This window comes from Carassius auratus, unplaced genomic scaffold, assembly GCF_003368295.1.
Source record: "Carassius auratus strain Wakin unplaced genomic scaffold, ASM336829v1 scaf_tig00214021, whole genome shotgun sequence".
Lineage (NCBI taxonomy): Eukaryota > Metazoa > Chordata > Actinopteri > Cypriniformes > Cyprinidae > Carassius > Carassius auratus.
This window is the reverse complement of record NW_020527496.1, coordinates 715,351-740,688: the sequence shown is the minus strand read 5'-3', so window position 1 is coordinate 740,688 and position 25,338 is coordinate 715,351. Positions and strand designations below refer to the sequence as shown.

The 25,338-nt window shown below is 38.8% G+C and overlaps 3 protein-coding genes across 10 annotated transcripts; 1 reads left to right on the top strand and 2 right to left on the bottom strand.

The window, feature by feature from the left end:
• LOC113090830 (sialidase-1-like) lies at positions 1 to 10,917 on the bottom strand. The gene is made up of 6 exons (XM_026256440.1): positions 10,773 to 10,917; positions 5,695 to 5,884; positions 5,320 to 5,582; positions 3,970 to 4,152; positions 3,644 to 3,863; positions 1 to 596 (listed from the first exon to the last, which is right to left on the bottom strand). Exons 1-6 carry the CDS (start codon positions 10,836 to 10,838, stop codon positions 376 to 378), a joined length of 1,143 nt encoding a protein of 380 aa, XP_026112225.1. The 5' UTR covers positions 10,839 to 10,917; the 3' UTR covers positions 1 to 375.
• A 773-nt stretch (positions 10,918 to 11,690) lies between these two features.
• LOC113090792 (sialidase-1-like) lies at positions 11,691 to 15,302 on the bottom strand. Its single transcript, XM_026256387.1, has 6 exons — positions 15,078 to 15,302; positions 14,350 to 14,539; positions 14,013 to 14,275; positions 13,583 to 13,765; positions 13,159 to 13,378; positions 11,691 to 13,072 (listed from the first exon to the last, which is right to left on the bottom strand). The coding sequence occupies exons 1-6, from the start codon at positions 15,144 to 15,146 to the stop codon at positions 12,852 to 12,854; spliced, it is 1,146 nt and encodes a 381-aa protein (XP_026112172.1). The 5' UTR covers positions 15,147 to 15,302; the 3' UTR covers positions 11,691 to 12,851.
• Positions 15,303 to 16,506: 1,204 nt separating this feature from the next.
• Positions 16,507 to 24,289, top strand: LOC113090798 (transmembrane protein 268-like). Of its 8 annotated transcripts, none has more exons than XM_026256400.1 (11): positions 16,507 to 16,878; positions 16,977 to 17,024; positions 17,312 to 17,364; positions 18,555 to 18,687; positions 19,016 to 19,110; positions 19,206 to 19,313; positions 20,258 to 20,416; positions 20,541 to 20,651; positions 22,272 to 22,358; positions 22,790 to 22,999; positions 23,473 to 24,289. In XM_026256400.1, exons 4-11 carry the CDS (start codon positions 18,576 to 18,578, stop codon positions 23,635 to 23,637), a joined length of 1,047 nt encoding a protein of 348 aa, XP_026112185.1. In that variant the 5' UTR covers positions 16,507 to 16,878; positions 16,977 to 17,024; positions 17,312 to 17,364; positions 18,555 to 18,575; the 3' UTR covers positions 23,638 to 24,289. The 8 variants fall into 8 exon arrangements, with proteins under 8 accessions (XP_026112185.1, XP_026112188.1, XP_026112187.1 ...); XM_026256403.1 differs by having other exon boundaries at positions 17,271 to 17,364; XM_026256402.1 differs by having other exon boundaries at positions 16,977 to 17,191.
• The last annotated feature ends 1,049 nt before the right edge of the window (positions 24,290 to 25,338 follow it).

Genomic DNA, 25,338 nt, shown 5'->3' with positions numbered 1-25,338 from the left:
AGTGATATTTAATTTTTGTGGGTGTTGGGGAAGGGCCCTCCAAAACACATTTTTTATTCTCCACTGAACAGATTATTTTTATATAATTTATTTTAAGTTTTAACTGCTATATAAACTATAGATAAAAGGCATGACCAAACAATATTTAAAAAAATCAGATTCTACAACCTCAGACAAGCTTGCATGCCAATGTATTTCTATATTTCTCTAAAGTTAATACTAATTTCAAAATTATTTGTAAAAACAATATGGAGATAAAGCAGACAATTAATTTAACCAATTAATGAAAGCCATCTTCACTTAAATATTTATTTTCAAAATTGAGCAACTTGATCAAGCTTCTTTTTTATTTATAATATGAATCAGTGACTTTATTCACTGTTCGCTGTAAAGGTCAATTTTGACAAAGGAGACTGACTCAAAATAGTCTTTTTGGCCTTTCTCAAAGATGACATAGATGTATTTATGATCCTCAGTTTGATTGCCTTTAAGTGACGTCATACAAGAGTATCCACTTGGCCCAGCCCAGATCTTCAGAGTATTTTTCACCCATGATTTACCACGATTCAGAGACCAGCGAAGGGTGAGGTTCACTCCTGAGGAAAACAACAAAAGAAAAGTAAGTCAAATTATGTATAAGTATGAATTAAAGGGTTAGTTCAGCCAGATAGCTAATTTATTTACTTAATAACTTACCCTCATGTTGTTTCAAACCCGTAAGACCTCCGTTTATCTTTGGAACACAGTTTAAGATATTTTAGATTTAGTCTGAGAGCTCTCAGTCCCTCCATTGAAGCTGTGTGTACGGTATACTGTCTATGTCCAGAAAGGTAAGAAAAACATCAAAGTAGTCCATGTGACATCAGAGGGTCAGTTAGAATTTTTTGAAGCATCGAAAATACATTTTGGTCCACAAATAGCAAAACGATGACTTTATTCAGCATTGTCTTCTCTTCCGTGTCTGTTGTGTGAAAGAGTTCAAATCCAGGCAGTCTGGATATCCGGTTCGCAAACAAATCATTCAGTTCACCAAATCGAACTGAATCGTTTTAAACGGTTCGCATCTCTAATACGCATTAATCCACAAATAACTTAAGATGTTAACTTTTTTAATGTGGCTGACACTCCCTCTGAGTACAAACAAACCAATATCCCGGAGTAATTCATGCACTCAAACAGTACACTGACTGAACTGCTGTGAAGATAAACACCGAGCCGAGCCAGATAACGAACAATAGACTGACTCGTTCACGAGTCAAGAACCGGTTGCATCGGTGTTCGGATCACCAGTAGTTCTTTCGGACAGTTCGATTCAATAAAACGGTTGAAGAAAATGGTTCACCGGTTCTTTTGCACTCAACTTAATGGCGTCATTTGAGATGATTGCCCTTGATTTAAGCCTGCGGTTTACCCGCACTCATAACACTAGCACGGAATCAGTTCAGAATCAATCACAAAAAGAATCAGTTCTGTTCAGACGCTCTGTGTGTCGGTCTGCTTCATGCTGAATCACACGTGCGCAGTATCATCAGCTCCTCAGTTCACGAAGCGGACGCGTCTGACAGAAACGGTTCTTGACTCGTAAACGAGTCAATGTTTTGTTCGTTATCTGCCTCGGCTTGGTGTTCATCTTCAGTTCTCTCTTCACAGCAGTTCAGTCAGTGTCCTGTTTGAGTACATAAATTACTCCGGGATATTGGTTTGTTTGAACTCAGAAGGAGTGTCAGCCACATTAAAAAAAGTTAACAGCTTAAGTCATTTGTGGATTAATGCGTATTAAAGATGCCAACCGTTTAAAACGATTAAGTTCGATTTGGTGAACTGGATGATTCGTTCGCGAACCGAATATCCAGAATGCTTTGATTTGAACTCTCTCTCACAACAGACACGGAAGAGAAGACAATGCTGAATAAAGTCATCGTTTTGCTATTTGTGGACCAAAATGTATTTTTGATGCTTTAAAAAATTCTAACTGACCCTCTGATGTCACATGGACTACTTTGATGATGTTTTTCTTACCTTTCTGAATATGGACAGTATACCGTACACACAGCTTCAATGGAGGGACTGAGAGCTCACGGACTAAATCTAAAATATCTTAAACTGTGTTCCAAAGATAAAGGGAGATCTTACGGGTTTGGAACAACATTAGGGTAAGTTATTAATTACATAAATTTGCTATCTGGGTGAACTAACCCTTTAACTATTGTTCATGCTGCTCTCTCAAAACACAAAATTGTACAAGAGACACAGTGTATATCAAAAGCATAATATGTGTTCAAGATATTTGCAAATATGTATGAAAGAGACTGTAGACTGTGTAAAGTGAAAAATGTACAATAAAAAGTAGTGACTGGCCAGGCTGATATTTGGCCATTAAACTTTTAACCTCTTTCATGGAGCAAAGTCTTGTAGGCAACATAAGACAAACAAATTTAAAAATATCATACACAAGATGCAAAATTCCATTAGAAAAAGTGAAAAATCTAGGCCATACTTCTTCAAATCCCATAAATTTTGGACACAATTTTATCTTGAGTAATATATCAGTATGGAAACTGGAATGCAATATCATCGTACAGTACGAAAGTACACCAGGCAATCTATCTCTGATTTAACAGCCTTATATTAAAATACAAACCCCATTCCAAAAAAGTTGGGATACTGTACAAATTGTGAATAAAAAAGGAATGTAATGATGTGGAAGTTTCAAATGTCGATATTTTATTCAGAATGCAACATAGATGACATATCAAATATTTAAATTGAGAAAATTTATAATTTTAAGGGAAAAATAAGTTGATTTTTAATTTCATAACATCAACACATCTCAAAAAAGTTGGGACAAGGCCATGTTTACCACTGTGTGGCATCCCCTCTTCTTTTTATAACATTCTGCAAACCTCTGGGGACTGAGTTTAGGAATAGGAATGTTGTCCCATTCTTGTCTAATACAGGCTTCTAGTTGCTCAACTGCCTTAGGTCTTCTTTGTCGCATCTTCCTCTTTATGATGCACCAAATGTTTTCTATGGGTGAAAGATCTGGACTGCAGGCTGGCCATTTCAGTACCCGGATCCTTCTTCTACGCAGCCATGATGTTATAATTTATGCAGTATTTGGTCTGGCATTGGCATGTTGGAAAATGCAAGGTATTCCCTAAAAGAGACGACGTCTGGATGGGAGCATATGTTGTCCTAGAACTTGGATATAGCTTTCAGCATTGATGGTGCCTTTCCAGATGTGTAAGCTGCCCATGTCACAAGCACTCATGCAACCCCATACCATCAGAGATGCACGCTTCAGAACTGATTTGTTATCTATATACTATTGTGAATAAAATTTAAGTTTATGAGATTTGTAAATTATTCCATTTCTTTTTTACTCACAATTTGTTCAGTGTCCCAACTTTGTCGGGTTTGTATTAGAATATGTACTTCCGATGCATAGTTTACTGAAAAAAATAATTTAATACTGTTTTTTTCTTAAATCTACCATTGCAAAACTGCTGCACTGAACATTTTATCTGACACACCTATATCAGATTCTAGAGTATATGATATTAACAAAGTGTATTAAATATGTGGTACTCCAAGACCAGGACTGAGAAACACTAAATTCATTTCCTCATATCATCATACTCACTGTTATTAGCATTGGCTGGGTTGGTGAAGTAAAGCACTCCTTCCTTCTCTAAAGCTCCAGCCGCAACCGCAGGATCCTCCAGTGTGTGATCAAACACCAGCTCCTCCACCGGCAGAGACTCTCCTCCATCCAGACTGCGTGCAACCATGCGACAGTGACAGTGGTAGTGTTTATCGTTGCGCACATTAATCATGATGCTACCGTCATCCAGCTCCACTGGCTTTGAGGAAACACAAGACAGAAGATTTTGTAAACTATTCTGATCCATATTTTTGTCACACAACCACCAATACAATTACTTCTGTGAAAGCTGATCATCTTCATACCTGACACTCATCTGGGTCAAAGTCAAGGTTGTTTTTACGCTGGTTGTAGGGAATGCTCTTCAGTTCAGCTCCGTATCTCCAAGTGTTTCCATGATCATCACTCAGGATGCAAAACACTCCGTCTCCAATGATGCTGCCGTGGCCACACACCACCAGACGCCCAACAGCAGGCGGATGACGTTTCTGTAAGCACAATTACATGAACACATGGTCTGACATCATGAAGAATAATTTAATGAAATGAGTGTTTTGCACAGTCTGTGGAATCAGTTATTTTAGACAAAACCAATGCTAAGTGGCAAGAAAAAATAGGATGATAATAGGATGCTTTTTATGTCACTCAGACAAGGTTTAGTAGGTAATGACAGAAATCACTACAATTTATTAACAGCATATAAAACTAATAATCATGTATTGATAAATCAATGATAATCACAAACTAGCGTCACAATCACAAGTTTCCATATGAATATCCCAGAAAATAAACATATTTCATCTGAGGTACTGTTGGAAGAATTCACATATAATCTGAGACAGCCTCTCTTTAATGATAATCAACTTCTGTTTTGTCTAGGATTCTGTGTTCAAGGACTTTTATTTTGAAATTAATTTGACTGTGTGTTGTTTATGTTCTTTTCTTGTTTGCTTTGTTTGCTTGTTTTCAAAGTATAGTTAATCATTTTGTTTGTCGTTTAGTTCTTGTATACTGTGTATATGAATCCCAGTGTTTCAGTTCAGTATTTGTCTTGCCAAGATAAAATGCTGGTTTTCTATTCTCCGTTCCCTTGTGCTCACAAGTGTTTTGTTTGTTAATGAATATACTGTCATAGATCCTCGCCTCAACTCTCTCCCTGACACAACTATTAAATTATTTGATCAATACATTAAATTCAGGTCTCAAATACAAACATTTTAAACCATACACCTTAAAAAATGGCAAAGCAGCTAGATTTACTGTATCAGGGTTATGTTTGTGTTTTTGAGTTGGTTTTCTGTTCCTGTTTTCTTTGTTCCCTCTTCTAGTTGTTCTAGGTTACTCATTGGAGCACAAAAGACAGCTCACACTTCAAACCAAATAGCTTTCTTTTGGTGAATTGCCATCTTGAACCTGATGCAATATCTGCATAGATAACTGTTTTGCACTCACATTAAATACTGTGCTTGTTGCTATTGAAATTATTGGATTTCATCCATGAAATTTTATATTCAATGCTAAACTAAATCATAATCATATTTTTACATCTGGCCACTAATTGTGTGTTCTTTAACGTGAAAGTCTATGGGAGTTGTACAGTAAGTAAGGTGTAAGTCAAACACACAGACATGAAATCAGGCATGGAAGTGAAATACCTGTATACCGAAGCCAGGTCCAGGAGCAAAACTCATGAGCCCCAGTTGAGGGTTAAGGTTTCGTGGGGCGCTCCAGGTGAACCCGTCATCTAGACTCTGCACCATCATGGTGCTGGAGGGCTTGCAGCGGTAACGGTGAAAACACACAGAGTAGATGAGTATCACAGCACCAGTCTCTTCATCCACAACAACCGAACCTAGATTCAGCCCATCTGCTAGAGCACCATCATCCACTATGAAGGAGGTAGGAGACCAGGTGACTCCTGGAACGTGGAAGTAGTAAGAGATGATTGGAGAAGGAAACAGGAATGAAAACAGAATGTTTGCTCTTTCAGCAGGTGAGCTATTGAAACATGACGACTCAGTCTGACACACCTCTGTCTGTGGAGCGTCTCAAAGCGATGAACTTGGCTCCCTTGTCTTTGAAAGACAGTTTCCGGGCCTCTGCAAAAGCCAGCAGACTTCCGTGAGTAGTGAAGGTGAGCAGGGGAATTCTGTAGGTATGAACTTCTCCGACTTGCCCACCAACCCAGAGCAGCTGCTCATCAGCAATAGCTGGATTGAGCTGTACATGTAAAAAAACATAGATAAAATGATAAAGGTCAAGCTGAGACGAGGCTAGTTGTGCTTACTCTTTAAAGACAAGTTCTGTGTAGCCACATAGCAATGAGTCTTGGCTACAGATAAACTGAACATAATCTCAATTTTTGCACAGGAAAATATTCACTCAACGCCTGTTACAGTACATTAGGGACAGGAGACAGAGAATGACAGGGAATTATGTTTATTCGACACAAACAGAGGTGATGGTGAACAATGGAGAGTCAAACTCAAGGTGCAGGGTGAGCAATGGGTGAGGATACTGTTCTGATGTCTTAGGAGAGATGATCTGAGAGGTAGAAGCTTGAGACGAAGGAGGATGATGACACACACACACACACGCGATGGGAACAGGAGGTCACAGGAGATTGCTGGAGAGAGGTAAGGTATACGGTTTGTCCTTAGAGTTAGCAAGTAGGTTTGACCTAGTAGCGAACGAGACCGGACAGTGACTGCGTGTGTGTGCGTGTCTTTTAAGTGTTGGGGAGATTTCAGGTTGATGAGGGGCAGATGAGTGTGATCAGTACTCTGGTGATGGCGTGCGCTGTGATTGGGTGGTGTTGGAGCCTGGCGTGTCTGTGACAGTACCCCCTTCCCCATGGCCTGCTCCTGAGGGCCAAGGACCCCGATGTTGTAGTGGTCATCCTCTTCCCCATGGGGCAGGTCTGTTCTGGTGATTAGCATGGAAGGTGTCCAGAATGTTATTGCGTGGGACCCATGAGCGTTCCTCTGGAACGTAACCTTCCCAGTCCACTAGATACTCAAGTTGTCCACCACGGCGTCGGGAGTCCAAGATCTCGCAAACCTTGTAGGCAGCACCATCGTCCAAGATGAGTGGAAGGGGGGCTTCTGCTCTGTGATGGTGAATGGGCCAATGAATCTGGGACTCACATGGTAGATGCAAGTGGATGTCTCCGGTTGACAGCCAGACCTTCTGTCCTGGTTGGTAGGCTGGAGCTTCAGAGCAGTGAAGGTCTGCAGTCATCCTGCGTCTACGTAGGGCCCATTGTAGCTGATGGTGGGCTGTGTCCCAGACCCTCTCGCTCTCTTGGAACCAGTAATTGGCAGATGGTACGTCTGAGGGTTCTCCTGACCAGGGAAAGAGCAGGGGCTGGTAGCCGAGCTCGCACTGTAATCGAGTGAGTCCAGTGGAAGGTTGGCACAGGGAGTTCTGTGTGTACTCTGCCCACCCCAGGAACTGGTTCCAAGAGTCCTGGTGGCCATGACAGAAGGTACGGAGGAAGCGACCAATCTCATGGATTTTCCTCTCTGTCTGCCCATTGGACTGAGGGTGGTATCCAGATGACAGGCTGACGGCCACACCTAAGGGGAATGAAAGGCCTTCCAGACTCTGGAGATGAACTGGGGACCTCTGTTGGAAACGATATCCTCAGGGATGCCAAAGTACCAGAAGATTTGGTTGAACATGGTTTTCAGTTTTCCATGGCCGTGGGTTGTCCCTCTAGAGGAATCAGACTGCATGATTTAAAGAATCTATCAACAATTACCAGAATACATGTACAGTCTTTCGAAAGCGGTAGGTCCGTGATGAAATCCACCCCTAGGTGTGACCATGGAAGGCTAGGAATGGGCAGTGGAAGGAGTTTGCTGGATGGTAGATGACGGGGACTCTTCGAGATGGCGCATTCCCTACATACTGTCGGATGCCATGTTGGGCCACCAGAAGCGTTCCCTCAGCAACGAGAGGGTTTCATTGACCCATTTGAACAGAGTGGATGAGTGGAGTGCGCCGTTTCCTGGTGATGTATTGCAAGCCCGGTGGAAAACCCGGTGGAGAGCCCGACGTTGACTAGGCCATACGGCATCACAAGATACTCATAGTGTCCAGTAGGGGTGATAAAGGCTGTCTTCCACTCATGGTTATATGCGCTGCGGAGGTCCAGCTTGGTGAAGACAGTGGCACCAAAGGTGTTCTAGGGTTGCTGGGATGAAAAGAAGAGGGTATCGGAATTTCACTGTGATATTGTTGAGGGGGCAATAATCCTCCTTGATGTATTCCTACTTGTCGAGGGGAGTTGAAATCAAGGCAACTTTATGGTAATGAGCTATGACGCGATTGGGCAGCAACCAATCGGAACGTAGAAGTCCACCACTTGAGAGGATTCCAGAGAACGCAGCTCCGACCACATTAGTTCCCAAGCAGAATAAAGGACAGGTTGATTATTGCAGTATCCTTCTCTTCCGAGATGGAGAAGGGGTAGATCCTTCTCCTTGGCACTGGTTCACCCAGAAGCAGATCTATGGTGCAGTCCCATGGTCGGTGTGGAGGCAGCAGGGAGGCTCGTTTGGGGCAGAAGATATCACTGAAGGGGGTGTAGCATGATGGGATATTCACCGATCATTTTTCAACTGGACTCTCAATGGAGGTGGTACAGACACGTAGTGGTTTTGAGAGAGGAGTGGATGGAACCGGGAACCCAGACAGACAGCTTTGGAAACAGGAGTCGCCCCACTTCAGCACTTCACCGGTCTTCCACGAGATGACCGGGTTACGCTGCTCTAACCACGGGTGCACAAGAATCACGTCAGCAGTGGATTCCTCCAGAACCAGCAGATGTATCTTCTCCACATGAAGCAGCCCGATTTGTAGGGTCAGAGGGCCAACACCACGGCGCACTTGTCTCCTGCTTAGCGGTTTTCCAGTTATTGAATGGATCTGGTAGGCTGACGGCATTGCCGTGTTAGTGAGGTTGAGCTGACCCAGAATCGAGGAGTGCATGGACTGGAAGGGAAACATCAGCAGCAGTAAGTGTCACAACAGTGGTGATTGGCTTCATCTGATACTTGGAAGGGAAAATGGCACTCACCATGGGACGAGGAGGACGGACGGGGCATAGTGAAATCATATGCCCCAGTGATCCACAGTATAAGCAGAGATTCTGGGCCAGCCGTCTTTGCCGTTCAGTTACTGTGAGACGAGTGGTATCGACTTGTATGGGTTCATGGGCTGGTCCTTGGGAGCTGACAGTCTCTGGACAGCAGAGGGGTGAGTTGGCATGTGACTGGCCCTGGTGCTCTTACTGTGCGTTCACACCACCGGCGTCGAGAGCATCAAAGTGGCCGGAAGTCATTCATTTTCAATCTAAGCCGGCGTCGAGCAGCGGCACGACTTGGCCGTTGAGAGCGTCGAGGGGAGTTGAAATCAAGGCAACTTTATGGTAATGAGCTATGACGCGATTGGGCAGCAACCAATCGGAACGTAGAAGTCCACCACTTGAGAGGATTCCAGAGAACGCAGCTCCGACCACATTAGTTACAGTAGTTAGTCTGCACAAGATCAACATTTTGTTTGCTTTGCGGCCGCTTTAAATACAAAATAAGCATTCGATCTATGTAAGAGCGTCTGAGCGCTCACAAATCTTTCTGCAGCGTCATGAGCAGAGCGGCAAGAGCGATTTTTGACGCTCTCGACGCCGGCGGTCCATTGCAGTGCTTTACCTTGTAACTGGGATATTAGGAATGCTATTTTCGATCGTTCGGTGGGGTACAGGTGTGGTTGCATCTCCAGGACCAGTGAGCAATGGAGGAGAAATCCGCTGCAGTTCTCCGCTGAACCAGAGAAGGGTGCTAGTTTGGCCATGGTGCTGGCGTGCACGGAAGGATGGGGAGAGGTGGTGTTGTTTCCAGAAGTGCTCGCAAGGGGTCTGGGAGGCTCATACTTGTGTCGATCGATCTTGTTACAGTCTTCTGTTACAGTACATAGGGACCTGAGACAGAGAATGACAGGGAATGATGTTTATTCGACACAAGCAGAGGTGATGGTGAACAACGGTAAGTCAAACTGAAGGTGTAGGGTGAGCAATGGGTGAGGATACTGTTCTGATGTCTTGGGAGGAGAGATTATCCGAGAGGTAGAAGCTTAAGACGATGGAGGATGATGACACACACACACACACGCACACACACACACACACAATGGGAACAGGAGGTCACAGAAGATCGCTGGAGAGAGGTAAGTAAGGTTTACGGTTAGTCCTTAGAATTAGCAGGTAGGTTTGACCTAGTAGCGAACAAGACCGGACAGTGAATGCGTGTGTGTTCGTGTCTTTTAAATCCTGGGGAGATTGCAGGTTGATGAGGGGCAGGTGAGTGTGATCAGTACTCTGGTGATGGCGTGTGCTGGGTGTTTTGGAGCCTGGCTTCAGGCTGTTTTTAACCAAACTTTGTACAAAGATTCTCAACTATGTGCTATGAAAGATAACAGAATGATTTGATATAATACTGTACAATTTGTGCATAAAATGTCCATAAATTGGTATTCTCATTCTATACAATGTATCTTTGCCTTGAATCTACAGTAATTTACATATTAAAGTGTTCTTAAGGCAGCAAACCACAGTGAAAAATTAAGTGTTATAATGAGAGTAATAACTTTGCAACATTTTCATAAGAACATCTCACACAGGAATATTGATTTATAATTTATTTCCCTATTGACTTGTGTTTACCAAAAATGCCTATTATGCTGTCCTCTCCAGAAGACATTAAAAATTGTTTCATAACAAAAAGTGGAAATTCCATAACATTTTTATGAGATGTTTTAAACTATTTGAAAATTGGTCCGATGTAAATTATAATTACAAAACATTGTCATACTTCCCTTAAGAGTGTTAACTTTGATCATTCTGTCAAAATCAGTCATATTTAAAGACCAAGGAAGGAGGAGTTATGATCAAACCTCCAAACATTTTTTATATATCTCTGGAAAAAGTCTGAATGTGCTCTGTGCAGGACATCCAGACTAAAACTGGCAATGTTTTAGAGAAATGAATGAACTAAAATATAATCAGTCTAAAAGGTCTATGCATGATAAAAAGAATCGTCAAGCCTACCGTTTCATTTCGTGCAAACGAACACAGCACTGTCAAAAGCAAAATACGCAAAGCGTTCCGATTCATGACGGCAAGTGTTGTCAGGTCACAAACTACTGAGATTTTCCCTGAAGACAAAGCGCTCAACAGAGTCAGCCGAGCAATGACACAAGAACTGGTTTAACAGACCGGTCTGGTCTACAGTATATGACATGCAAATCAATCAGCTGCTCTTTTAGACTCCTCTATCTTGACTAACCTACGACTTAAGTCACATATGGTAAATATTGACAAATCTAGCATTCACTTCGTTAAATGACGCCAGGATGCTTTCAGACTGAATTTCAGCTTAATCCACGGAACTGTATTTTCTATCACTAAAATTACCTATTTAAAGGAGTAGATTTATCTCAAATTTCTTTTATCTAAAATATATCTTATAAATATAAAATATAATAAAATATATATTATATATAAAAATATCTTATGCATCACGTGTTTCAACATTGATAATATTACATGTTTCTTGAGCAGCAAATCGACATATTAGAATGATTTCTGGAGGAATCACGTGACACTGAAGACTGGAGCAATGATGCTGGAAATACAGCTTTGAATCATCAATTAAAGGTTTAATCATATTCAAAAAGTTATTTTAAATTGTAATAACATTTTACATTATTACTGTTCTAATTGTTATAACATTTCACATTCTTACTGTTCTAATGTATGTTTGATTAAATAAATGCTTTAAAAAAATTTGAGTTATGGTGTGAGGACAGATGGAAGAAGTAATATACCATCTGATTAAATATGGTACATTTCTAGCGATCATCTCGGACTAATTTAAAAGTGCAAATGGTACCCTGCTAAAATATAATGTTAGGTAAAGTATTCTTGTTCGTCTTGGACATGGTTGGAACTACAACAAACAAAGAGTTGCTGTATCAAAATATAAAAATTTATTGAACAACAAAATTTTTATCTGGTATCTAAATTTACAACAGCCAAATTTGTTTACTTGTTTACTTTGTTTACAAGACTGAGTAAACAAACCCATATAACTTGAAGCACATGAATGACAGTTGATTAGAATATAAAATGTGGTTTTCTGATATCCAAGTAGTATAATATGGAGAACATGAACACTGCTTGCTTAGAGTGTCTCAAACCCTTGCGTCTTCCAGTTCATGTAAGTCATTTTAAACGCCTTCATTAATTTAAAGGTGCTGCATGTAGGATTGACACTGAGTGGTTGAACTAGGTATTACAGGCCAAATTCAAAATATTGGAGAGGGTTCACAATCCAAAACAGAGACAGACATTCCGGCCCTGAACACACATTTTCAAAGGAGAATGACTGTAGCATTGCTGTTCAGATAAACTAATAATGTTAACTTAGCATGTTTCTTAAATATTGTATTGTAACGCTTTGGTAGAGTCAAATATATTTTACATTTTACATACAGCCCCTTTAAGCAACACCGGGGATGGGAGAAACACCTCAAGGTCATTAAAATGAAATGACATTTCTGTATTCAAAACATTAATTCAAAACTCATTTCAATCAACTGTTATACAGTAGAAAACAACCATCTTAATAATCTTGTAGATTCATAAATATTCACCTCAATTACATTATTGTAAACAAAAACCAAAAATGTGTAAGAAGAAATAAACAGATAAAAAAAAAACAAGACAAAAGGTGCCAGAGCAGTTTAAAAACCATCAAATGGTCCCAAAAAAACACATGTGGAACCCATGTGCAGCTCACCATCTGCACAAAGAAGTTATGAGAACTTCAAGACGCATATTATAGAATGTTTTGTGCACTGACAGGTAAAAAAAAACTGTGGGTAAAATCATAGCTGTTTTATATTATATTGCTGTATAAATCAATCTCACACTGAAGCCTCAATATTTTTCCGGAGTGAAATTCATATAAAAGCAGTTCATAGTATAGACCAGATATAATGTAAAGAAAAATGATAAAAATTATTTTTCACAGGCCGCTACCTTGGATTTCTCAAAAAAAAACAAAAAAAACCATTTAATTTAAAAGTCCTAAAAATCCCTTTTCTTGGCTCCTCCACCTGTAGGTTATTTCCCTCCATATAAATGGATTTTGGCAAAAGAGATGGTCTCACAGTAATCTTTATGGCCCTTCTCGTAAATGACGAATATGAATTTGCTGTCCTCAGGAGAATCTCCCTTGAGTGATGTTATACATGAATAACCGCTTGGCCCCGCCCAGATCTGGATGGCCTCCTTTTCCCATGACTTCCCATCAGAGAAGGACCAGCGAAGAGTTAGATTGACCCCTGTGCAAGCAAATAACAATTAACCTTAGATTATTTATATACCTGTGTTATTTCTAAGTAATGCTCTGTGAACTGCTCTTCCTCACTGTGCTGAGTGCTGGAGGGGTTGGTGAAGTACATCACTCCTTGTTTCTGCAGGGCTCCGGCTGCGACGGCCGGGTCGATCAGGCTTTTGTCAAACACCAGCTCCTCCACAGGAAGAGTCTCGCCTCCGTCCAGACTCCGCACTATTATTCGACAGCGGCAGTGGTACTTGTTCTGGTTGCGCACATGGATGACTATACTTCCGTCCTCCAGTTCCACTGGCTGTTAAAACAGACACAAAGGATGTGAGATAGTACGCCAAGTCAAATAGAAAGTCAGTTAGCGCAAGTTGTTAAATATAAAGCCTACACTAAAAATGACTGTATGTTTTACTGATAAAGAGAAGAATACAGTACTACAGAAAAATGATTTAAAACCCACTAATCAGCATAGATGCATTCTGTGTATCAAGTTGTTTGCTTTCACCTGACACTCATCTGGGTTGAAGTCCAGGTCTTGTTTAGGCTGGTTGTAAGGGATGCTCTTCAGAGCAGCTCCATATCTCCAGGATGCACCATGATCATCACTGAGTATGCAGAAGACCCCATCGCCAGCAATGGATCCGTGACCACACACCACCAGACGACCCACATTGGGAGCATACCGTTTCTGTGAACACAGGCATATGATGGACTAAAACATATAAACTGCTACTGAGTGAGAAAAAAAGCTGGAAAAAGACAATTTCAGCTTTCTTGTTCTCCTTTATAAGCATATGCTTAACCACATAGATGATAAAATGTAGTTTTATTTAACCGGAGAAGTCATAACAGCATCATAAATGACAGGAAGTCATAAAAGCATGCTTTAGTGTTCCCCTGAAGGAGGAAGAGAAAGTAAAGAGCTCTAACCGCACCTGTATGCCGAAGCCAGGCCCTGGAGCAAAGCTCTTCACCCCCAGCTCAACGGAGAGGTTTCGTGGGGCGCTCCAGGTGAACCCATCATCCAGACTCTGCACCATCATGGTGCTGGAGGGGTCGCAGTGATAACGGTGGAAACACAGAGAATAGATGAGTATCACAGCACCAGTCTCTTCATCCACAACCACCGAACCTAGAGTCAACCCATCTGCTAGAGATCCATCGTCCACTATGAAGGAGGTGGGAGACCAGGTGACTCCTGACAGATTCACGAAAGAGATTACAATGCAATCTCATCTGAAATAGCTATTTATGACTGTAGTTTAGTGTCACCTTTGTCTGTGGAGCGTCTCAGTGCGATGAACTTGGCACCGATGTCATCGTAGGAGAATTTCCTGGCCTCAGAGAAGGCCAGCAGACTTCCACGCGTCGTGAAGGTCAGCAGAGGGATCCTGTAAGTGTTGACCTGACCGGCTCCACCGCCGACCCACAGCAGCTGCTCCTCGTATATCAGCGGTTCGATCTGTGGGAGCGTGGAGAATCACAACAATAACACCAGGCATAAAGAAATGACTTAGGATTGATCTTTAGAATTCTTTCATATGACAATCACATGACAAAACAATAAGCTTGTTGTCATCATATTTTATCGTACTAATTATTCTATAAACAAAAGCCTTTTTCAGTAACTAAATTCTTTATTTAAAAAATTAAAATAATATAAACTAGCTGCGTCAAACGATTTTTCGAGATCAATTACATGCAAAATAAATATCTTTGTTTACAATAATGTGTGTACATGTATTATGTATATATAAATACACATATATACGCGTTTAAATATATAAAAAATAGATATTATATATACTCATGCATGCATACATACATACATATATTAAAGTCATGCATCACTGCATCATGAAACTTTAGTTCAGTTACACACTTCATTCTGCATATAGATGCTACAGTCAAACAAATCACCAGCATATATTTATTATTAGTAAAAATGACAGTTTGAGAGCAGAACAGAATCATGTGACATGAGTCCTGTGTTTATTTACCTGAAGCTCGTTTCCACGCGAAAATACCGCGATTATAAGCACAATTCCGAACTGTTGAACAAAATCCATCGAAACAATAAAGACAGCGACGACAGTGCAGATATGAAGAATGTCTTGATTATGGTATTTCCTTTAATAAGACTCGTGAATCCTGAAGGATCTACATGGCAACAACACACGACTCACATCTTTAACCAGAGAGTCACATGACCGTGGCGTGACGTCAGAGTCACATGCCAAACCGGAAGATATTTTATTTTAAAACGATTATTATTTTTCTTTTTAAATGTGAGGGTATGATCTCTGTAGACTCGATTAATTGTTAGTTTTGGTTACCTTGTATAAACTATAAACTAAAAATATTTGAAATTTTTGTATAGGAATTATGCAAGAAAATATGTAATATTATTTTTTACATTTACATTTAGTCGTTTAGCAGACGCTTTTACCCAAAGCGACTTACAAATGAGAATGTTTTAATAAATTTTTACATAAATTTGATTTCTCCTAACAGAAAAGCTGTTAAACCGCTTAAAATAGTGTAAAATTTTGGGAGTGTAAAATAGTCCAGGGCTATCACACACACCTCGACCAAATTATTTCTACATCAACATCGTTTATTACCTGCGAGATGGTTTCAGTTTGTTAATTGCATGCCATGGACCAAGTGTTCTTGTGTAGGGTCACTTTTATTTCCCAGCAGGTGGATTCAGTGAGTGAGAGGCCAGAAGCCTTTAGTGCTAATAGTTTGTATCAGCATCTGAGATATCTTACATTTTGTTTGCTAGTTTCTATATTAATGCAGACGATGAGGTTATTGGACTGAAATGTGCTTTAATTTAATTCAAATATATTTTGACAAATTTGTCTCCACTGTGCTGCATATTATCACTCCACTCCAAATCATTATATTAATCATCATCATAATACAACACTAGGCTATATAAAAAAAAAACTAAAAAATAAAAAACTTTATCGTTCATTTTCATACAAGTTTATTCAAAATTACCCCCCCCCCCAGGCCTTGAAGCCATAGCTAAAATAGAATACAATAAAATCCCAACAGACATGATAAAAACACGATGATATTGACATTAATGGACATTGGTTAGGAGGACAGAATTTTTAATTTTTTTTTAATCTATTTTGACACAATTATCAGGTGTATGAAACAAAAATACTAGCATACCGTACTAACATTCAACATACTGTACACTGAAAGAGGACTTTTGACTCAAAACCTGTTTTGTTTATTTTCTACAAACTCATTAAATACACATTGCATTATTATCTACTTTCTCTTTCTTTTTCCTGGACTCACACACATTCAAGCACAGACACACACTTTTCGCCATGGCTCTGTGAAATTGTGTACGTTCCTGCAGTCATGTGTTCACACTGAGCTGAGTCACAAGCTGAGAGAAAAAGAAACGACACAAAATAAAGAGATAGACGACTATAGCACGAGGGGGAGGGTTTAAAATCAGATTGGCATGAAGGAGGAAGAGACACTCACAGAGAGTGAAAGAAAAAGAGAGAGCTTACGAGACCACGAGAGGAGCCTAATGGGGGAAAAATGAGAGAAAGACAAAATCAAATATGAAGAGATAAATAAATGAGAGTTAAAACTGGGAAGAGCCTAACAAGGAGAAAAAGAGCAGAGGTTGTGGCTACTGCAGGCATGACTGAGAAGAAACTGAGAGAAACACAATGAGAGAAATGAAGAGATGGATTTGCTGTCACAATCACACTCTGTTCTTCAGCAGTTGAACATGTTTGCTGTATTCAAAAACTAGCAAAGGTGAGTGAGAATGAGATGGAGGGATCATTTCAGGGTAAGCTATATATAAACACACCACACATGCTGTATAATATCTATGTGTCTATCATTTTCTTCAGCTTGCAGGCTGCAGTGGAGTGAGCTGTGTATGCTTTCGTGTCTTACAGGTTTGTTGAAATTGCTGTAAAAGCATGGTGATTTGACTTTCCCGGGTCACAGCAGTGAAACATGAACAGCTCTCTGAAGCCGTTTCTCTATAATGATGCATATTATGTAAAAACACTGCTTGCAGCCACTAACAATAACTCAAAAAGGATACAGAATTTTAAAAAAGGTTAAGAAATGCTGTCAGTTTCTTTATTGTTGAGAAACCTAACATCTTCTTCATGTTCTTGTACACGAAACTCTAAAAGAGAAGTTGACTGCAAGATTGGTGTTTCCTGTCCTTAAACAGGCTGTGCGACGTGCCAAAAGCATCGACGGAGACAAACTGGGCCCTGACCAAAGGTTTGCTATCGTCATTGACATTTTTTGACTATTGGAAGTTTGAACCCTTCTTTTGAGTTTCCTTTCTGAGTGCGAGATCTCATTTGAATGCTATTTAGCATTAGGGAATTATATTATAAATTTAGCTTTTCTTACATTACACTATATATATTACATTATGTCTTGACCTTCCTAGACATCATTAGTTTGTTGTGCTTGTTGAGGCAATATATCGTGGCCATAAATTAAAGTCGGCATTAAATAAAAATCTTTTTACTAAAATCCATGTTATAGATCTTATTGTGATTCATTACCTCACCATTTTTAATCAAAAACAGACGTACGCAGAATTTCTCCAATCATTTAGTTCATTTAAACCCACCTCACGTTCATCTGCCTACGCTTTTGAGTGACACGCCCACATCTCAACATCCAATTAACAACTAATCCACAGAATAAGTCCCGCCCCTGACCTAATTTTTTACTTTTTTGTTATTCTGTTATACTCAGGCTGTACGTCACAGTATGGAAGAAATGATCTCTTGTCAATGTGACTTTAAGAATGTGCACCAATGACTTATTCATTGGTTGACTTGTTAGGTAAAAAAAATGTTAGCCTGAATGCACTGTAAGTCGCTTTGGATAAAAGCGTCTGCTAAATGCATAAATGAAATAAATGTATACTTTATTTATTGGACTTTATTTATTTGCGTTTGTAGATTTCAGTTACATTACATACATACAGTAAGCCATTTTCTCATGCACTGAGCCAGAGTTCTCCACTTCAGAAGCACTTTCATACATCAAACTTTACAGTTTTGTTACACATATGTATGTTGTTGTTGTTGTTAACAAATGTATTTTCGGATTTATGGATGGATAAAAATATAAATCCACCATCCCCTTTGCAAAAAAAAAAAAAAAAGAAAAAAAAAAAAAACCAAGAGAAAGAGAAAGAAAGAAACAATAATTTTAAGTCTTTGAAAAGTATTCAAATTAGTGCACTATCAAATAGATTCTGCCTCATTTGCATATTTAAACATAACGTTTCCAAAACTTGAAATACAAAACAGTTGTCTTAATGAGTGAAGGATGGTTATATCTTTTTGCTAAAATATTCACCTTTGGTGTTTTATTTTGAGCATCATTTTCTTTTATAGGCAACTTTAATTGCAGTTGCAGTGACAGTGTTTGGTAATATTTTCCAGCAGGTTCTGACGGTGACCGTCTCCATGGAGGAGAGGGAGCGGCAGTGTAACGGAGAGGACAGAGGTGATGTTGAATCCCCCACAGGACGGTCGGTCACAGCAGGAGAACCAGGCACAGCGTCCACATGGAGGAACGGTATTAACCCTGTTTCTCTCTATGACTGTCCTCTTTAGTATTAATATCAAACCAGCTATTCAAAACCATCGAACACTGAGTGGGAATGTGTCCTGAATTAAATGTTTGTAATGCCATGATGATCTTTTCATACCATATCGTACTGTAGATCTTCTTCAAGGCCACAGGAATTGAAAATATGTGATCCAGTTAATCCACTCTCCTTCTTTACTTTCATTTTTAATTTTCTTAATAGGCTTAATCTAGCTCAAATTCACCCTGACAACAAGAGACACCAGCCTATTAAAGCTGAGATTTCCGTTTTGAATTAAAAGTGTCTTTCTGTCAGGTGAGTGTGTGGCGTCTGTGTCCACATCCACTTGGTTCACTCCCAGCTTTAACTTTACACACTGCAGGACTCTTCTGGAAACCAAGGGCTACCAGGCTAGTACATTTCCAGCATGCAATCATCATCTACACATTTCTAAATTATTCAGCGTCTTACTTCCATGTGTATTTTGTTGTTAAATCTATTTCAGATTCCAGAAGAAGACTTTGAGGCTCCACTTCGTTTAGCGCTGGACCACCCGTCCATCAGAAGATACCTGCTTTTCAACTCAAACATTTTTAATGTCATCATGTCACCAGTAAGAAAACACATTGTTTAACACAGCTGTTCACACACATTCCAGCACTGAGCAAAGCTAATAGGACTCTGGGAAACTCATAGAACCTGTTATGTGTAGGCCCAGGTCATATTTCAGTCCAAAATCAAAAGATATATATATAAGATATATATATAAGATATATATAAGATATATATAAAAAAAAATATATATATATATATATATATATATATATATATATATATATATATATATTATTTTATTTTATTTTTTTTACTTTTTATTAGAACCATTAAGATTTGTATTACTGTATTGTAAAAAAAAAGCACTTTTACTAATTAAATCAAATATATATTAAATGGTAATTAAATAAAGTTAATTATTTAAATTTTTATTAAGTTGTATTTATTTAACTCATTGTAGTATTGTTGTTGCCTTTAATTTAGGCTGATTTAGATAAAAAAAAATTATTAATAGTCGTTCACATCAAGAACGATATCTAAAAAGATAAGTCGACTGTGTTGTTGTTATCATAGTTGTGGTATGAATTTCCACATTCTCAATTATTAAAACCTTATATTCATCCATACTGTTTTTAACTATTGCCCTGTAAACAGGCCTTTATAATAATATATTTACTTTACCATATATGCTCTAAAAAATACAGTGTAAAAAATACAGTTAATAAATCTAAAAGAATGAGTAAGTAAGCACATATGGTCACAATTTAAATAAAAAGAGGGCACAAAATAAGAAGTCATTTGAATGCATTCTTAATTTGTGGTTAAATATTGATACTTCACTAGCTAAACACTAGTTCAACAGTACAAGGAAAAAAAAACATTACCGTATGACCACCTTTCACTATTTTGCACAAAACACTTCCAATCAGTAGATGACAGAAAAAAGCAGGCAGGAATCTGGAGGATCAGATGTCTGTTTTGTGTGTTCCACGTCTGTTGCAGCTCTTGTATCTGGTGCTGTGGTGCACTGTGTACTCGACCATTCACATGTACCTCCATAGCAGCGCCACAGACTTCTGGGTGCTGTGTCTGTGTGTCAGTCTGGTGTCTGTACTCCTCACCGCTGCCATCAACCTCATCTTCCACTACAGCAACAAAGAGGTGGGCTGTCACACGACACATCACCTCTGATCACATCACTCCCTCTTCATAGTAACAATGAACTCATATTCCCTTTTAATGCAGATCTGAATGCAGCTAAGGCTAACAGGTGCATCTGTTTCAGATCAACATGAACACAGATGTGCGGTTGGTGGGGGTGAATGAGCACATGGTCAGGCACAAGCTGCTGTTGGGAGTGGCTGACTGGGTCCAGAAATGCAGAGGAAATCTGCAGGTAATTACTTCTGCACTAAAATGCATTTTTTCCTGTATCCTGTATCTGGAATCATGCGGCCTGCAAGTCTTGTCAGCACAATCGTGATTCTTTAGGCCCTTTTGAATTGGGTAAGGAGTCAATTATAGATTTGTGGCAGAAGGTAACAGGTATTGATCATCAGCTTTGATTGTGTGATACTTTGTACACAATTTTATTACCGATTACCAGTTTATGTGGTCTCTTACTCACAAAACAACATTTCCCATCATCCTCTGTGGCTGCATGAGAAATTTAAAGGGATATTTCACTCAAATATGAACGCTGTTGTCATTTCTTACCCTCATAAAGAGGTGTGAAGTATTTGAGTAAACGTAATTAATTACTGTACTTGAGTATCTTTTTGGATACTCTTTAGTTTTACTGAGTATTAAAGATATTAGAAACTTTTACTTTTTATTTCACTACATTTTTGAATAAGCATCTTTACTCCACTACATTTGTAATGAGTATTGCAATTGCACATTTTGAAAAGAAGTGATATAAACAACTACTGGGCAGTGAAAGAACGATTTCTTGTGCCTTTTTCTCTTACTCGGCCAAACTTTATTACAAAGCTACTTCATGTGAATGCCAGTTCCTTAGCAACAGGAATGAGGCTGAAACCAGTGTGTTTTTCTCTGTTCTCTTCTATTCTTATCCTGTTATTTAATTAAAAGAAAAAAAATACTTTCTTGTTTTTCCACTTTCACTCATCCTTGAACCTATACTTGTTAATATATATATATATATATATATATATATATATATATATATATATATATATATATATATATATATACATATAAATGTGTGTGTGTGTGTGTGTTAAAATCAGATACTCGAGTTTTAATCAAGTTGTTTTGAAATCGGTGACTTGTAACTTGTAGTGGAGTAATCTTCACTGTAAGGCACCTGTAGTTTTACTCAAATATAATTTTTCAGGTTCTTTTTACACCTCTTGCCCTCTAGCTGTTCAAAACCTGTTTGACGATCTTTCTTTTGCACAGTGTCTCTGTGTTAGTTTTGTCCAAACAAAGTCATTGTTCACCAAAATTGTTCATGTAGGTTATCAACATTCTTCAAAATATCAACTTTTGTATTCCAGGGAATACATAAAGTCAAACAGGTTTGGGGCGACATTAGGGTGTGTAAATGTGAACTATCCCTTTAAAATACACATATGAAGCATTAACTACACACTTACTAGCATCCTTTGCTCTTATATTTCTTGCATTATTGCAAAAAAAAAAAAAAAAATCTTCCTGTTTTTGATTGGGAGTGAAATAGCGAAAAAGAAAAATGAAATAATGTATTTCAAATGAATTTGTCTATTTTCAACTCAATGTTTTGCGTGCATATCAATCGTAAATACGATTTCTGAATTTGCAAGCAAGAATTTCCGTGCCATGAGAGTTTAGAGAAACAGTTACTGGTTTAGTGGTTTCAGAGTCTAAGAGATTGTGAACTGCACTGTATAATCAGATAACTGAATGTCTTCCTGAGTCACACTCTTATCTTGATGTTTTTCTTCATAATGTTTAGAGTCATGAACAGACTTGTTTAACTGCTCTTCTTCTCGATCTTTCTTTCTGTCTGCAGCTCTTCTGTGTGCACTGGGACTTGTCCCCATGTCTCACATCTCTGACTGAAGTGCTGCAGGACAGTTTTGTCAGGGATCAAGTACAGGTTAGCTTGCTTTTGTTCATTGATTTCTTCAGGGCTCCATAGAAAATAATCAATACAGAAATGTGTTGGACTACAAAAATAGTGGTACATCAAACAACTGTAGAGCACAGATTAAACTAAAGAAATAAATAAAAAAACTGTCTGTTACCTGAAATAAAATAAAATATTAAAAAGAGTAAACATTTTATTTCAGCTAGTTGCAAGTCATTATTTTTCACTTTATTCAGGTTTACTCAGTGTACTAAAATAACCAAAACAGAAATAATATATATATATATATATATATAAAGCAATAACATGATGCACAACACACAACAAAATGTACTACAAAACTGTGACTAAAATTTATAATATGAATCAAACTCAGTGATACTAAAATAACACTGCTAGAGAACGAAATACTGTCACAAAGTTCCCGTTTTACTCTGCAGAACAAACTCAAGAAAAGAATGTCCCACCTAGTTCTAGTGACGGAGGTCACGACCCTTGACCCCGAGGCTGGAGAACAGGAGGAGGAGCTCCCAGAAGAAGAGCGGCCGCTGCTGGAGGGACGAGAGCGAAGCGCATCCACTAGTCAACGGGACGACTCTAAACTCACCAAAAACTTCAGCTTGATGCCTGACACCACTCTCTCACATCAGGTGAGAAAAAAAATATTAATATAATAAATAATATACAAATCAGTCAATGCCCTATATATTCTTAAACCAGTGGTGAATGACAATTTTACATGAAAGCTGATTAAATTTAGGCAGAACATTAAAATTGATCAAATACAACACATGGTATCAATAGAAGATTTTTTGTAGTTTACCATATTTTTTTCCCAATATATTAAAAAATCCTTGATAATTAAGGATGCATAATAATATTTTCCAGCATCAAAACAGCAATTGTCATTATAGGGAAATGAATGGGACAGGTTTGGGAGACCTCCTCCTATAATGCATATATTTATTTATAAGAAAATGATGTTCAAAATAAATATTTAGTTATATTTAGAATAGTAGTGTATTTGTTATAAGCTTCCCTTGCCTCTGATTGACCACCAAACCGTCTTAGGTTGAATCTTGAAACCGTTTTAAGTCAAAAAATGTGCGTCTGTTTTCTTCAGGCGATTGCTCAGCAGCTCCTGATGACCTACAGTGCACTTTATGTCAGACTGCTGGTATCAAACAAGCTTCCTGTTCCTCCCCAGCGGCCTTCAGGTGCAGAGAAAAATCATTCCACTTCCTCTCTGTGTCTGTGTGAGTACGTGGAGCTAAAGCTTCTGCGGTAGACGTGACTATCAAATCTCACATTCAAAGGTATTAGTCATCCATTTCTTCAGGATGATTGTTTTGCTGTCCATTATGATATAGTCACAGACTGTTCTTGCTGCTCTTGAAACTGTTATGATTTTGTCAGTATACTACTAAATATATATAGTTGACTTATTGTGGTTTTCTGTTTGCACTATATGCTCACTATGAGTGAAAGAATGAAGTGACAGCTGATTCTTTCCTCTTCCATGTTAAGTTCTTGCATTAAATCAGACAAGCTGACAAGACATCAGTCTGCCAATCGAAACTCTCTGTCACCCAAAAATGAAAGCATGCTGAAAATGTTAATGTTGGATCTAGATGAGTTTGTTGCTTCGTCTGAACCGATTTGGGGAAATGTAACATTAGATCACTTGTTCACCAGTGGATCCTGTAATGCTGAATTCTCCTGAAAGTGAGTGAATTGTTCTCTTAAGGAATACTTGATTCTGATTGGTCAATCGCAGTACGTTTGAGATATGTTATCGCTTGATAACCACCGGTAAAAGCTGATAACACAGGCTCATCCGGGTAACTGAAGTCAGCGCTGTACTCTTGCCAGGAACAGTTTTTTCTTGGTGGAAGATTTGTGTTTGTTTAGCTAATAAAATATTAAAACTTGATTCCAAATTGTGTACAATTATTTAATTTCATCTTAGTATCACAGACTCGCTCTTTTGTTTCATAGAAACGTAGCTGCTGTCATTTTGTTACGATTGTTTTGTTAGCTGTAATGGATTATAAGAGAACTAACAAACTGGTAAGATTTTGAAACATTTTCATCTTAAATCTTTTATCACCATAATTATTTCTGTGGTGAGATGTTGTGTAATAAATGGTTTGACTGCACTGCATCCCTTAAATGTCCGTCTACATGCAGCTTTTTCACAACTGCTGTCTTCACGGAAGCTTTGCCTTCAAATATTTCAACTCAAATCGATATTTTGTGTCTAAATATTTACTTATGTGGCAAGTAGTTGTGTAATAGGCGGTATAATGTACATCCAGCCGGTTGTTATCACAGAATAACCCCCTTCAGGCTGATGCAAGACCCTTATTCTGCAAAAACAACCAGCTGGATTTACATTATCCCTTACTTAAAGTCCCCATGAAATCAAAATTGACTATATTTACTTTGTTTGCCTAAATTGATAGTTTTGTGCTGAACAATTCATCCATGCGAGTCAATCCACACACAAATTTTTTTTTGGCTTCATAATCTTTAATCAAAATCTGAAAATGCCTCTCCCCTCTGCATTAAAGGACCTTCACTGATGACGTAAGCTTGAGGAATTTGGAGTCTGCTTAATCCGTAACCACACCCCTCCAACTAACAGTAGACAGGCTGCCTGTGTGTTTGCGAGCATTTACAGCGCGTGAAAGGAGGGATGGCGAGGAGGTGCATTTTTGGGTGTGGAACTCACGGAACACTTTTCCCTTTCCCTAAAATTCCCTCGTTACGGTCCAGATGGCTCGAGCAAGGAGGGATAACAGAGTGGTCACGGATGTGCTCGAAGCACTTCACGCGCGAATGCTTCAAAAATTGCGGTGATTCAGGTGGCGAGTAATCCTCAACAACCGATTGTAAACTTGCGTTTAGATCTGCCTCCATTTTTTTAATTAAACACCTACTTATCTAGATCCAATCAGGTGCTAGTTGGAAAATAAGCTGCCACGCC

Bases quoted from the DNA above. Each gene is read 5' to 3' on its own strand.
- LOC113090792 (XM_026256387.1), bottom strand. From the start codon at position 15,146: ATGGATTTTGTTCAACAGTTCGGAATTGTGCTTATAATCGCGGTATTT. The intron at 14,276-14,349 runs GTGACACTAAAC...TGAATCTGTCAG, and splicing joins GAGACGCTCCACAGACAAAG to GAGTCACCTGGTCTCCCACC. The intron at 13,073-13,158 runs GTGAGGAAGAGC...TTGCTTGCACAG, and splicing joins CCCCTCCAGCACTCAGCACA to GGGTCAATCTAACTCTTCGC.
- LOC113090830 (XM_026256440.1), bottom strand. From the start codon at position 10,838: ATGAATCGGAACGCTTTGCGTATTTTGCTTTTGACAGTGCTGTGTTCG. The intron at 5,885-10,772 runs GTAGGCTTGACG...TTACATGTACAG, and splicing joins CGTTTGCACGAAATGAAACG to CTCAATCCAGCTATTGCTGA. The intron at 5,583-5,694 runs GTGTGTCAGACT...TCCACGTTCCAG, and splicing joins GAGACGCTCCACAGACAGAG to GAGTCACCTGGTCTCCTACC.
- LOC113090798 (XM_026256400.1), top strand. From the start codon at position 18,576: ATGGAGGAGAGGGAGCGGCAGTGTAACGGAGAGGACAGAGGTGATGTT. The intron at 22,359-22,789 runs GTTAGCTTGCTT...TTTACTCTGCAG, and splicing joins TTGTCAGGGATCAAGTACAG to AACAAACTCAAGAAAAGAAT. The intron at 23,000-23,472 runs GTGAGAAAAAAA...TGTTTTCTTCAG, and splicing joins ACACCACTCTCTCACATCAG to GCGATTGCTCAGCAGCTCCT.